Raw genomic sequence first — 15,606 nt, 5'->3', positions numbered from 1 at the left:
CATGCAACGCTGTTATCGCCCAAGAGACCGAAACTGAGATCTTCAAGTCTACATTCCCTTAAAGACACTTAATAAGTTATATCAGTATTCTTCTTCATCCATCTTTCATTGCAAACTAAAGCGGCCCTTACATTATGCGTCTATATATAAGTGTACCACGAGAAATGTCTTATTAAAGCTCCTGTGAGGAGTTTTTCGCTGGTTATAAAACAGACTGAAATTATTTGTGAATACTCTACATGACCTACAAAAGCAAACCAGACCGTCAGCGACAATATTGATTATATCTATATAGTTGTTTATAATGCCTGAATCTGCTGGTGGGGGGGGAGACGAAGCGATTAACTGCACGCTGCCTTTGTTTACATTTTCCAGGGGAGATTTTTAAAGTGAGTGATACATAAGACTGTTAAAGAAAGCAGGGTGAGATTTTTTAATAAAAACCACCACTTAAGCATGTACAGGACAAAATCAGCAAAGAGATAAGAGGTACGGCTTTGTCCACAGGGGGCGCCAAAATCAACACAAACCGAAAGTTCCTCACAGGAGCTTTAACATCGTCAACAGGTATTGCAGAGGTGATTTTTTTTTCCCTTTGTTTTTTATTGAGAAACAAATGCAAATAGGAACTAGCTGAAATCAGCTTCAGTTGACACTAATTTTCTTTTTTTGTGTGTCATGGTCTTGAATTAGAATCAAAAAATCTTTTGACAAAACATGTGAAAATGAGACCTACAAAAAGTGTTGTTTATACTGGTTTTGTGAGTATGTAACTTACTAGTATGTCACTTACTTTCCCATGCTCTAAGCTTCTATTATTGCCTCGAGGGCTTTACATCGGTGGGTCTTGCGCAGGACTCTACAAGTACCTTGTGCTTCCCTATTGGCGCAGAACAGCCTGACAATGTGTTGGTATTTGACAACCTGGGAATGAGAACATGCCGGAAACCTTTGCTGAGTTGGAGAGACAAAGTTTTGTTGATGCACATTTCAAACCAGTGAAAAAAATGTTCCATGTTCTGCGACTATGACTGTTGTTTCAAATAATTGTTTAAATTTAAGTTTGAATGTATTTTCTCTGCAGGATGTTGTAATCCTGATGTTGGGCATTGATTTTATCATTTCAGCACTTCCTCAAGTGAATCCTGGAAAAGTATTTTGTTATGTTCAGCTGACAGAGTTGCATTGATTGTTCTTGTAGTCTCTACAGTCCCTCATCAGATGTGGCAGCAGCTTTCTTTAACACTATTCAGGCCAATCTTTTATACCACTGATTGCAGTGCATGGACCTAATCAAAGAAATTGATTCATGTGTTCAGCAACTATCTGAACTACTGCCTCCCTCCTTCCGTTCCGAACTGGAGAGTGTGAGCAGGTGACTGTTTTTCCAGGTCACCGCCCAGCCATTTTAGCAGTTGAAATAAGTCTCCCCTACCTTAACATCTTTAAAAAAAAAAACATGTCAGCTCCTCTGTCTTTAACTGTAATAGCCAATCAGCCAAGTCATTTGCCTGGAAGCCTTAATTCTAGGTTAGAATTTGAGGGGGAAAGATCAAGGTATCAGCGAGCTTATGATCTCAGTCCTGGGAATGTGATGAAGCTGGAGGCTTGATGGATTCCTACAAAACCCTGTGACTGAATGTGCTTACCCAACAGATAGAGATGAGGAGCTGTTATACTTTCCTCTCCCTCTGTGTTGCTATTGGTGGTACAAATGAAAGAATGACCCCTGCTGGTGGTTCCACATTTTCTATGCCAGTGAGGGGTCTGCTGCCACTGCACTTAGCTTTTCTAGTTCTCAGCGCAACAGCAACAGGATTTCATTGCTGCATACAAAGGAAAGAACGTTTCTTTCAATGAATGCATTTTATTTCATTTCAGCCAACGGAGAGTTTCCACCAGTGGCCACCAGCACAACCAGGCTGCCTTTTAAACCAACTGTCAGGACGACGCCCCCATCCATCGGAAGCCCTTTGATGAACTACCCCATCACAGATTACTGTAAGTGTGAGCTTGATTACCTCTGGTAAAGCGGAAGTGTGAGTCATGCTTAGATGGATCTATTTTCCACAGTCACATTTTCACTGTCTCTGTTTCTCCTTCTCTGTCTCTCTGTCTTTCTTGCACTCTCTTTTGCTCTGTCTCACACACACACACACACACACATATGCTTGCACGCATTAATGATTCACAATTAATCTACACGTGCTGAGCATGCCATGATGCATGGGCTGCAACAAAGTAAGTGTGCCCCCTACTGGTCAGCACCACACCCACATCTTAGTGGGTGCTGGAGAGATCTCCTTTGGCATCAAATGGAGCAGGACGGGCAGTTTTGAAGTGTAAAATCCTCCAATTTGTCTTCTGAGAATGTCAATGGAGCCACTTAAACAGACTTGACATTTTCCACCTAGCACTTTCTCACTTCCCCGCTTCAAAAGGACAAGACAAGCAGAGATTCAATACCTATATTTGAAGTCATAAGTTACAGTTACTTCCATATCAAACCTGCTCTAAAGCTCAATTTCTTAGCTGGTAGCTTAGAAGTGCTGGAGGTACACTGGACGTGTTGGAGCCTCTGTGCTGAAATATATCTGCTGCTACCTTTTAGAGATACGCCACGCACTAAATGTTTTTCTGAATGGATACTTCACAGAAATAGTTTGGTGCTTAGCATGCAGTGACACAGCATTTGTTAAAATGTTGAATGAACGTGAACTTTGTCTCAGTTCCTGGGATTTTGCAGTTTTCCAGCCCAAACAAGATTGGTCTGAACGGCGTTCCCACACTCCAGGATTGTAATTGCATCCATCTATATCTTGTTTTCTCTCCCAGGCAGCATGAAAGCCTTTTATGACATTCATACGCTGTTATAGCCCAGCAAATCAATTTTGTAGGGCACAGAGGCTCGCCTTGTGTTTGAAACTGGTTAGAAATCACACTCACACTCTTTGGTCCCCATGATAAACTGCTTCAAATTATGAGGTCGTACTTGAATGTAGGAGAATACTACTTTCTCTGCCTATATGAAGACAAATAAATTATTGTTTCAAACAATATAATGAACGAAACACATGACCATTTTAATGCCAGCATTAGTATGTTTTCATCTGTCTCATCATCATTGCTCTAAAGCAGTATTATTCCATTTATGAAAATGATGACGATAAATGTTTGTCAGCGACCCTTTTCCTATGAGGAAGACGAGTTGTTGATGAGCTAAAATAGATCGTCATCACGTATGTTTTGTTTTTGTTAACGAGACAAGAAGGGACTAAAATCTAAGCGGTGGACTGTCGGACATTTCATTTACATGATATTTTCCCCCACTGTGCATCTAATCCCTCAAAATACAAGCAATGCATTCCTGTAACTGGTTGAATTGGTTGACGGGCCTGAGCAGATCCCCCTAAATCCGACCCAGTCACACAGGTGATGACAGCAGCTTGACAACAATGCAGCGCCATGCACGCAAAACAGGTTTGGTTGGAAAAACAGATGGACACACGTTATTTTTTAACACAATGCAGTAACGGGAGACGGAGAGACACCCTGTGGCTACAAATAAAATAAGGGGGGAGAATCGGTGGGAGAGTCTAAGCTAGATTATCCAAGGTAAAGAATCTGGGTATAACACAAGTAAAAGTGTTTAGAGAGTGAAATGGTGCTTTATAGAGTCAAATACTTGGTGTAACCGTTCACCTTGATACCAATGTCTGATACATATATAAGGTTAGAATTGTATTAGTTTAAAGTAATAATCTGGAAGATTTTCATTTAAATAAATGTCTGTTAAATTACTATCTATCACCGAATGAGGTAACACAATGGTGATTGACATAGACGGATTACCACATGGGCAAAGTGGGCACATGCCCAGGGCCCTGAGCAAAGGGGGGCCCTTGGCTTTAAGAATGAATACCCTGTAAAGTGTTTCTTTAACAATGTTGTTTGAATAACATAGTTTAAGTGTTTCTTCATTAAATTCCGTAGTGCAAGTGTACTAGGCCTTTTTGCATTTGTGTAGGGCCCTTGGCAAGTTTGTGCCCAGGGTCCGTGGTCATGATAATCCGTCCATGGTGATTGAGCCTATGGCCCACTGATGAAGGCCTTTGCATCTGCAGTATTATGGACTGGGTGTTGGTGGCGACTTTTGTGGAAAAAATCACAAGCGTTGCCCAGTTAGAGACGCGTTTTCCATCATCCAGCAGTGGTTGGTCTGTCAGAGAGGGTAGGCGAAGCTAAGCGGCTGCTTTTCCGGTCTCTGCAAGTGTTGCGAGTAAACAATAATCTACTATGGCTGAACAAACAAAGAAAAGATCGATTACTACAGATTCAACTTCAAAAATAAGTGAACATCCAAAGAAAAAGAAACAAATTGCTGCTCAGATGAAGGCAAACAGTCTTATAAGGAAAGCGACCGTCAGAGCGGAAAATCAAGAGTTACAACTGGATATCTGGGAAGCGTGCTCCCGTAATTACTGTTTATCGCCAAAGGTGCTGCCAAAGAGAACGGAACTGAGATCTTTAAACCACTTTAAAGAGAGAAAACATTTTTAAACTACGTTAAAAATGACTGAAATATGACAGCATTTTCGTCTAAACACTAAGACTAAATCTAAAATAGCTGCTCCCTCGATGTTACACAACAGAGTCTTTTTCCTCCTCTGATTTCAAATATTTATAATTTATTGACAACATTTCAAAATAACAAAAATAACAACATCTCCTCATTTTAGTTATTATGCCTGACCCTTGTTCTCTTCCTTACTGCTCTCTTAATTGACATTAGTTCTGTTGCACTCCATGTTATCGAGTGCATTGCTAAATCTGTGGAGTACCCCTCACAGACAGAAAGATGTCTCTCTCTCATGACTGCCTGCACGGCATATTTACATGTAACATTTTCCTGTTGAACAGCTGCTGATGACCAATAACAGCAAACGGGGCCTGACACACCACATAAAGTAGGGCTGATAGTCGGCCGCAACAGCGCGGCTCTACAGCAGAGAACATGGACCAGTAGTCAACTTAGTGTGTCGTGTCCTAATATGCTAATTTTTGGATGTTTTGCACAGCGACTTGTCTGATTGAATTTCTGTGATGTGGGTCACTCTTTAGTCTTGAACACAGAGCCGTCTGTTTGTCTCTTGATGGTCAAACCAGGACAGTAAAAAATCAGACTAATGTTTGGCCAGCTTACATGATTTGATAATGTTAAAGGAATAAGCATTGAACCAGAGGGTCAATCAGTAAACAAACTCTATCAGGCACTCTTGTATGCTGAGCAGGAAGTAGGGTATTTGAGGAAAGATATTATACAGAAAATTATATCAAGGGTATTCGATGCAGGGGGAGTTTGCTGACAGGATTTGGCTGCAAGGTTAGCAACAAAAAGGTGATTTTAATGTGCTTACATGGGTAATACTCAGTATGGATACAATAAAGCCAGCAGACTTAAATCTCCTCAGAGGAAGATGGGACTTTGAGACCACACTGCTCCCGCCCTTGTGATTATCATAGATATTAACTTGGGGGGGAAAGAAGTTGAACTTGCAGTTATACCTTGGCCATTTCAAAGACAGCCTTGAGCGGTTAACATTCGCCAGGCGTCTCCTTCTTCCCCTTGTGGAGCTGATGCTTTGACGTCTGCGGGGCCGGACAGCAAGCCTGATGAGGGTTTGAGCTCAGCAGACCTGTCACTCCAACACGGCTCTCTTCTTCCCCCGACACGCTCAATGATTAACCCCACAGAACGTCAGCGTCTCTTCTCTCACTCTCCCTTTCATCTTCCCTTTCACTCAGGCACCATATCTGTGCCTGGAGCATTCCCTTATGTTTCTCCATTTGTTTCCAATCTTTGCCATTTAAAAGCTGTTATTGACTGTCTGTTAGTTCACATTACTGCCCTCCCACCCCGCCGTCATGTCTTTGTGATCTCAGTCCGTCCCACATCTTCCTCCTGCTCTTTTTCTACCCCCTTCGCTCTAACTTCACCTTCATACTCTTCTTTCTTCTTGTTCTTTCCCCCTCATCTCCACTGATTCCCCACTATTCTGGCAGCAGTCACTTTCATTTCTCATGACTGCCCTACTGTGTGGCAGCCGCCTCTCGCTGCTGACTCATCAGTTGCTTTTTAGGGGGGAAGTGAGAAAGTCAACCTAGATGAGCGTGCTTTCTTTCCTCTCTGTGATTACCTCTCCTGATGGGAAAGCAACGCATCGCTAGGCCCAAAATGAGCTCCAGTCTTCTTTCTTTCTGGCTATTTGTGTGTGAAACAGTGTGTGTGTGGCTGTGTGTTTATGGGTGTGTGACTGACTAAGATCACTGTTTTCAGTTTCTTTTAAGACAACAAAAAAACTTTACACAGTACACTGTCACGATGCAAAAAATATCATATTTACAACCTATCTGCAAAGTGTGGTAGGATGTAGAAGCATTAGCGTCTCTGAAGAGACAGCACATTTTCATATCAAGGTGTTCTACATCCGCTTATATAACAGCAACAACTGAAAGTTCTGTGTGAGACAAAAACTGGCATCAAATCAAAGACAGAAGGGAGGGCGATAGAAGCAATGCGATTGGCTCTTGAAAATAACTGACAGCAGATGTTGGTGCCTGAGTTTTGGCCATTATGCGCTCGCTAATTAGCTGCAGATTGGAAATATGAGTCTGTGCTTTATTCTTTACTTCTTCATAAACATCGGCCTGCGGCAAACAGTTAGCTAGTTGTTGCTACTTTGGGTTTTGGAGTGGGAACATTAGTCACTAAGACAGATATGAGACTGATAACGAGCAGTGCCACGCTAAACAGGCTTTTGTAATTAATTGGACTCTTGTGCTCCATAAGCTTCGCACTTAGCATGCAGATCCGTTCATGGCGTGCCAGCCTTGATCCATCTTTCTAATGGTCGGCCCAAGGAGGACAACTGTCACTGGATAAGGAGGAGGATGCTATACATACATGCAAAGAGAGGAAAGCAGTGCAGAATGAGGAGTTTAAGTTTTGTTTTGTTTTTTACCTACAGTGTGTTTCGGGTGCATATATTTGTCTTTTAACTTATCAGGGACATTTGTACAGGTATAATACAGCCAGATATGATTTAATATTAATGTCCCATTTATGTTGTCTGTGCCACTTTATTTTATGTAAAGTGTTGAATGGAATGACAATCTTAAACAGTTTTTAAGACTGGCTCCATTTATTTGAATTGGAGTGCTGCATCTTCACCTGCAAGGCATACTGTATGTCTCAACCAATGACTGTATATATAGATGGACTATACCATAGATCTGCTCTCAATGCGCAAAAGTGATGCCAAAAGAGCCCCTGGGATAGGTGCTGCCATCTTGCGATGATGACATCATTTGGAGCTAAAGTCTGCAATAGAGATCGGCAGCTGGAGCCGCTGTAGCCACTTCTGCTATCCAAAACACACACTTAAATTACCAAAAAAAACAGCAAGGATCCTGCATGTCAGTGTATTTAACAGCAGGACAGCTTCTTTGTGTTGGTCTGAAGCAGACATTCACAGATATGGGAACTTCATTGACTGTAGTGATTGTGTAGTGTAGTGTTTTAGTTACGTCTCCTCTAGCCGACCCTCGTCTACTCTGCTAATCCGGAACAGACCAGCTGCAGGAGCCGTATTTGTCAGCAGAGCTGTCAATCATCCATTTTACAGCATCAAATATCTAATAAAAATAAACTTGTCAGAAAAATGAACACTTGGACATAAATCATCATGATAAGAACTAGCTATAATGACAGAAACCATGTTTGAGAAAAATGTATTTGATTTTATAGTTTGACTCATGATCCATCCATTAACATGGAGGAGGCGGGCTTTATGGCCTATATTGCAGCCAGTCAGCAGGGGGCGATAGAGAGGGTTTGGCCTCACTTTTAGGGAGCTGTCTATGGTACCAACGGACAATTATTTTTTTCTCAAAACTGAAGGAGATTCATTGCTTGATTCATAAACTGTTCACAGGCCTAACGTGGGGCTGACATACTTGTTTACTTGCCTTTGTCAGTCATACAGAAAGAGATGTTGACTGTTGTTTTAATCATGTTCAGATGAGATAAAGACTGCTGGAGCCTTGTTGTCAGTGTGACAATCCAATCAGAGACATTTCTCTAAACTCCCTCTTCCTCTCTCTTTGACTCTTTGTCTCTTCTCTCTCTTATGGACGTGTCTGGAACAATCGCTCACTGATCACAGTGCCCAGCAATGCCCCTTTCTCTGATGGAGGCTGAGTTTGTTATGATGATGGCATACCAGCGGTGTCAAAGTTCGTGGAAAAGGAGGTTCATATAATAGGCAGGCAAGGGATGTTTTGGAGTGTGTGTGTGTGTGCGTGCATGTGTGTGTGTGTTATTGTTGGAGGTCAGAGGGGCTGAAGAGGCTGCACACCACTTATTAGAGTAGACCATCATCTATGAGAGCACATCTTGTTTTTGTTTGCTCTGCCAAGTGCCTATCACAGAATGGCTCATTAGGCCAGATGGGTGGTGTGTTTTGGTGTGTTTGTGTGTGTGCCTGTAACAAACCACTTATATTGATGGACCAAACAAGATCGATCAGATGGGTTGAAGTGTGAAACTTTTGAAACTTCAACAGTAGCAGAAATCGCGTTAAACAGTCCAACATCAGGGTTGTTATTCATATCTTCACCTTTCACAAAAAACTGATATTAAGACACAACATTCAGACTCCAGATCTTACCTCCGTTCTTTTCACTTTACTTGAACTGATTGCCATCTCAGTGTAAACCATTAAGCACGGTAAGATTTACGACTAAAGCTCTGTTTGGCTTTGGAGGCTTTTCTGCTCCAGTGATGGATTTACTTTCAACAGTCTTAACTCGGTTTTACCTTGTTGGGTGGTGAAAATACTGACTTGGGGGATCAATTTACTCCTACTGGATGGAAGCCAGACAGAACTCCAGTCACCCCACAACAGTATTTTTTTTACAGTAGGAGTACATTTGCTAAGACCAGGCTCAACTCCAAATTGTTTTCTTACCATAGCAGGTGTTTGAAAGTGTTTTCCCAAGTATTGGCCTTCTGCAAATTGACTCTGCTGGCAACACTACCAAACTCAAAGGAGATGTTTGCAGAGGCAGAGTGGAGCTTAGTATGAAGTACGGATGTTGGATTTCTTACTTGGTGACCTTGTACAAAACCAATCAAGAGGATCAGAATGACAAATATGAAGCTCTACATGCAGTTCAGAAAGGTTCCCAGCAGTAACACTTGTCCTCATTTGGACTGGCTGCTACAGAAAGTGGGATGAATCTGTGAGAGCACAATTTATCTCTCATGGGCTGTACTCAAATTGGATTTGGCTGTTCAATAAGAATATTTTACGGGGCGCTGGTTTGGCTCGGTTGGTAGAGCAGGCACACCATGTGCAGAGGCTACTGTCCTTGATGCACCGATTGCAGGTTCGACTCCTGGTCTGCCGATCATTTGGTGCATGCCGTCCCCCACTCTCTTCCCTCCGCGTTTCCTGTCTCTCTTCAGCTGTCCTCTACATTAAAGGCAAAAGCCAAAAAAGTCATCTTTTACTATTCTTTCCCATTTCTTTAGTTCTATGCCACACCAAACTCCTGTACCAGCATACATGAGTCTCATGCTTTACCTGTAAGATGCATGTTTTTTACTTTCTAACTGTTTCAAGTCACCTCACCATCGTTTTTTACTTATTGAACCGGATGAAGCATTTTAGTCAGTTAGAAAGCTAAAGTTAGCAGCAGCTCAGCTCACATCCCCCTTTGCCCCATCAAATAGTGCTGAAGAGACATTGATTTCTAACATGAGACTGCTTTATTTATTTTTTTTAATCACCTTGTTTGTTTAATATTGAAGTAATGAGGCTTGTGTGGAGATGTGAAAGATGAACTCTTAAAGTGATAATCTTGAAGATTTAAGTTTTGTTCTCTTTGGTGACACCTGTGGTGATAAACGGTAATTGCGGGAGCACGCTTCCCAGATATCCAGACAGTGTTGCATGTGTGACGTCCACGGTTGGCTCCGGTTGTAACTCTTGATTTTCCTCGCTGACAGTCGCTTTCCTTTTTAGTTTGCCTTCATCTGAACTTCCAATTTGTTTCTTTTTCTTTGGATTTTCACTTATTTTTGAAGTTGTATCTGTAGTCATCCATCTTTTCTTTGTTCAGAGACCCGAAAAGCAGCCGCTTAGCTCCGCCCACCCTCTCTGGCAGACCAACCACTGCTGGGCCTCTGTAGATAATACACCTCCATATAAACCTTGTACACTGAACAGTAGATCATTTTTTCAGATGCTCATTAACAAAGCACAGCTGCTTTCCTCTGTGTACATTAACACAGCTAAAAATAAGAAAGGTGCAGATATTTGACAGTCAAAATGCGAGCCCCATTTCTCCAAATAACTCATGCTCATACCAGCTTCCTGCAGTTATTTTCCTCAGTCAGAGGGAGTGGATTTTGGCAAGAGATCCTCCTAATACTGGGATCTTAAATCCTAGGCTTCAACTGTAATAGGCTCTTCACAGCAGGCAACTTTTACAGCAATTGGTGTTGTGGTGTTGAGCATCATAACTTTAAGTCGCCCTCCTGAGACTCCTCCATTGCCATCCTATCTCTGTCATCTGTAACTTGTCACTATTTCATCAGTTTACGACTGTACCTGTCCTTGCAAAATCTTAAAAAATCTGTAAATATCTAAATCACAAACAGCTTAACAATGACACTTAGCAGCAAACTCAGAGCCATGAGAGCTGTTCTGTTTCCTGAATGACTTTGACTTTAGCTGGTGTCAGATTTGCAGCCCTGCACTGGAATGAATGATAAGTAGTTCACAGCCGAGCAGAGGGAGACAGAGGAGCGAGTGAGAAAGAGGTTCTTCTCTCCCTGGTGTCTTCCCCACTGCTCTGTGTTCACCAGGCTGGAATCAGGATTTAGTGCTGCAGCGTTAAGTCCGTCCACGTCCATCTGACAAGACTAATCTTGTGCTAATTACAGTGAAAAGAACTTCAATTAGTACCGACACATGGGATTACACGGGAAACGAGGAGAAATGTTTGTCACCTGTGATCCTGTCACTACGTCCCCCGCTGCACTTGTGAAGAAGATGATAGCAGCTCATATGATTGGCTTCCCGTTTGCCCGCTCAAAAATAATATTCTTCTCTTTATATCTGCATATTTGAAAATGGAGCAGTGGGAATATTGTGGGATATATGTGGACTGACCATGAGAAACAGATATGTCATGAACCTATGTTGCATACTGAATTTCAGCCACACTTTCTCTTTTATGTTCCCTTGAAATAAAAAACAGATGTTAAAGTGATAATCTCAAAGATTTTCATGATAATAAATGTCTGTTAAGTCACTGTCTATCGCTGAATGAGGTCACACAATGGTGATTGAGCCTATGGCCCACTGATGAAAGCCTTTGCATTTGCAGTATCACAGGCTAGGTGTCTGGTGGCAACTTTCGTTGAAAAAATCACAAGCGGCGCCCAGTTAGTGACATGTTTTCCATCACCCAGCAGTGGTTGGTCTGCCAGAGAGGGTAGGCGGAGTTAAGCGGCTGCTTTTCCGGTCTCTGTGATTGTTACAAGTAAACCGTAATCTACTATGGCTGAACAAACAAAGAAAAGATGGATGACTACAGATACAACTTCAAAAATAGGTGAAATCCAAAGAAAAAGAAACAAATTCAACGCTCAGATGAAGGCAAAAGTCTAAAAAGGAAAGCGACCGTTACAACCGGAGCCAACCGTGGACGTCACACATGCAACACTGTCTGGATATTTGTGATGTGTGCTCCTGCAAATATGGTTGATTGTTTATTGTTAGTGCTGATTTTCACCTGATCTGACAAGATGCAGCCTATTAAGTCCAAAAACAAGAAAAGATTAAGGCAACAAGTTTCTAGCTGCCTGCTGAATATCTGCATAAATAACAACCCACAAGCTCGCCAGCAGTTATGAGTTGTTGCATTGTTTTTGTTTTAAACTTCTAACTTCTAGCTTCAGGCTTCTGTAAACACCAATAAATATTAGTCCGTTCCTAGCTTCTTGTTTTTGAAGAAAACACGTGAATCTGTAGAATAAAACAGAAGTGTGTTTGCGGTTTCATGGGAGCTTTGTTTGCTAAAGTACATGTATGCCTGAGAACAGACTTGTACTTCTACAGCTGTGTGCTCTGTGAAGTCACATCTGGTTTTTTCCCCTTCCTCTTCATTTGCAGCCAAAAAATGGATTTTTCATACATGTGGGGCTGTGGGACCTGAAGGCCCCACTCCCACTCAGTGCCTCAACTCCTACAGGAACAGCAACGTCAACGTGACAGTTGGCACCCGAGGGCCCTTCAAAGGCATTCAAAAGTGGCGGGTCCAGGAAACTGGAACCTACAGGTAGGTCTGTTGCCAAATTACTCAATCGAATCTATTTTATTTGATAGGGAGGATGCAATTTAACAGAGTACCGACTTTATCTGTTAAAATTCAACTCCTAAAAATTACAGTTCAGCATCATAAATCATTTCTCACTACAGATATGGAAATACAACAAAAAACACACACAATATCACACTAATACAGATATTCCATACACCAATACACCTTTTTAATATTAAATACAACAAGCTAAAAATGAGTACGCCATTCAGGTCTGAAGCCTCAGAGCCTTTACTTGTACTACACCCACTCTGTAACAATTATACATCTCCCTCTTGTGGTCTCAGTAGACTCCCGGGCCAATTAGTTACATAGACTCGGCCTCATGAGCACTCAACTTACAAATGGTATACAATACAAACTTGCCCTCTCTTGCTCAGCCATCAGCTCAGTCTGTGAAACTCACATTTATCACAACAATGCAGACTCTTCCTCACGCCCACATCCACTCCTCTGTGCATCCGCAGCACATCAATCTTCCACAGGCAAACAGGAGAAATATCACTATCAGATTCTTGCAGGAGGGAGCAGAGGCTGGTGTAATGGCAGCTTAATAGCATGATTCACTCCACACCTGACTCCAAAAAATCCAAGAACCACCCACCTCCATGTCTATGCTGATGGCCTTTAAAACTACTATGGAGACTTTTTAAATGGTTATGAAACAGTCTCAGTTTATTACTGATGACCTACAGAAGCAAGCCAGACCAACAGACGGAGATTCATGTTTTTAATGTTGTTATTCTTAGTGCCTCTCACTGCTGTCATTTTATTTATTAATTTGTATTAATATGTCTGTTTTATGAAATTCATTGCGAGACGTGAATGTTTATTGTCAACAGAGGTCACAGTGGACTGTTAAACTGTAAAACATCTGGCTTATAACCTTTATGTTGGCCTTGCTACCGTTGGTGTTGGTTTAATGATATATTATTCCCTAGTAATAACATGACGAGTCTTAATAACTGTAGTTTTATTGTTTTATCAGCTTTATTGGCCAGGTATGTACACATACAAGGAATATGACTCCGGTTTATCTTCACTGTCTATGTACAAGCATTAAATTTCATCAGTTAAACATCAAATATTAGTATAATATGTACATGCTACGAAAGACAATAGTGCAATGATGAGGAGTGCGGAGCGCAGTACCGAGGCTGCCATCTGCGATGCCATCTTGGATTTTATCACCGTCAAAACACACACACATTCAAAACACACACAAATTATAGCTAGCCGTGCGATAGTTGAGCTTTGCCTACGGTAACGTTGACAGTTGTGAGTTGCGGCTGCACTGGCGATCATGACGGCGCTTGTCTGTGGCGAAGCTGCATTTTATACTGGTATATCGGTCGCACCGGTATATAGGACACAGCCCGCTTTTTAGATGAAAGAAACCTATTAAAAGTGTTATTACGATAATTACTTTTATTGATTAACCTAATCTGTTGCTCAAGGAGTATGAATAGTACGAAATAAACATAGTTTCATCGTTGTCATATGACAGTTATTCATGTCACAAATCTTTACCTCATCCGTAGGCATCCTGCAAACAGCTGTGTTTTAAAAAGAAAAGTGGTATTTAATAGAAGTTGTCTTTCTTTCTGGTTTCCAATACAAATGCACACACCAGCCAAATGAGGATCTTAATGGCAGCAGGTGTACCACTTCCACAGGGACCACCAAAATCGACACAAAACTAAAGATCCTCACAGCTGCTTCAAGGCTTCGAAATACCTCAACAATCAGCCGTAGCACCTTGAGCTCGAACTGTGCTGTAGGATTAATGCTGTAATATCCACTGCCTTGTGCAGGGATCAATACTCCTTCTGTGGGCATTTATGACAACATGAGGCATTTAACTTGGATTTGGCTATGATGGTTCAAAGAAAAATGTCTCTGAGAGCTGCAAGCCTCCCACATCAACACAAAAACAAACACGCACACCGCCGAGCTCAGCCAACCCCTTGAGTCTTAAAATACCTTCATAACAACAGCGTGGACAGGAATGTCTTAACACATGTCCCTGAGTTTTAGAAAAACACCTTCTGTCTCCCCAATAACTGCAGAATTGTGGTCTTGATGCGGCCTGGTTTAGCTGGCAGAGCCTGTAAATGAAGCTGACAGACGGCCACAGAGATGAATGTGCGCTCTGCATCTCCCAAAAGTCATTAGGCAAACAGCTGAGGTAGCTACTGAGCACCGGGCAGCGCTCTCTCTCTCTCTCTCCCTCTCTCCCCACCAAGCACCACCCCCGGGGAAGAGAAATATCGAAGCGCTCCCAAAAACCAATCAAGTTGTTGTTTTTTCCTGGCAAGAAAACAGGAAAATTTGAAATTACTGTCTTCTACTAGGTGTGTGTATTTCTGTGTTTGTTTCTCTGTGTCTGTGTGTGCACTTCAGTGTAGAAGATCAAGCTAAGTAAAATATTTTTTATTAAAAACACCCAGGGTGAAAGTGTGTTCAGGGTTTCTAAATTAATTTTGGCTTTATTTAATGTTGTGCGCTCATGAAACTGTAGGAGGTATACTTAAAAACTGTTTATCAGCCTCAGGTTGTTTCTGATAAACACTTACTTAGAATATGCAATAAGTGCATCATCACCTTTCCCCATAGAAACCACTCAAATCCACATGGAGAAATCAAGCAACATTTCATGTCCTTTATCATTAAAATAATTATCCTGCGACTGTTTGTGTTTTGTTTGTGTTAAACCCCAGGATCACAGCCTACGGTGCAGCCGGTGGTCGAAGCGTGTTGGCCATGAGCAGGTCACATGGTGTTTACATCACAGGAGACTTCCTGCTGAGGAGGGACGAGCATCTTTACATCCTGGTGGGACAGCAAGGAGAGGATGCATGCCCCAACGTAAGTCTTTTTTAAAATCACTGCAGGTCAGTCAATCAATGTTAAGTAACATGAGAAGCTAATGTCTGCAGTATGTAGTCAAAGCAAGATAAACATAAGGAATGATTGATTTAGATGCAGATTCATGGATGGTTTATGGATCTATTTAAATAGCTGTAAGTGCTGCAATGATTCAACTTTCTAAATTAACAAACACATTTCTCTTTTATTGAACCACATATACTGTAAATGCAAATGGTTGCCAACCATCCTTTATGTGTTTGTTGTACTGAAAGAAGCCAGTGT

General features: G+C 41.7%; 1 protein-coding gene across 1 annotated transcript in view; it reads left to right on the top strand.

The window, feature by feature from the left end:
- The window catches only part of alk (ALK receptor tyrosine kinase), a 408,113-nt gene that overhangs the window by 347,888 nt on the left and 44,619 nt on the right, over positions 1–15,606 (top strand). Inside the window, exons 11-13 of the mRNA XM_069661200.1 lie at positions 1,882–2,001; positions 12,246–12,411; positions 15,174–15,321. Coding sequence (XP_069517301.1) covers positions 1,882–2,001; positions 12,246–12,411; positions 15,174–15,321 — 434 coding nt within the window. The remainder of the gene's footprint in view (positions 1–1,881; positions 2,002–12,245; positions 12,412–15,173; positions 15,322–15,606) is intronic.

This window comes from Semicossyphus pulcher, unplaced genomic scaffold, assembly GCF_022749685.1.
Source record: "Semicossyphus pulcher isolate SPU_LCO1_2020_fin unplaced genomic scaffold, fSemPul1.0.p SCAF_14, whole genome shotgun sequence".
NCBI lineage: Eukaryota > Metazoa > Chordata > Actinopteri > Labriformes > Labridae > Semicossyphus > Semicossyphus pulcher.
Note: the sequence above shows the minus strand (reverse complement) of the source record. Positions and strands in the feature narration are given on the sequence as shown.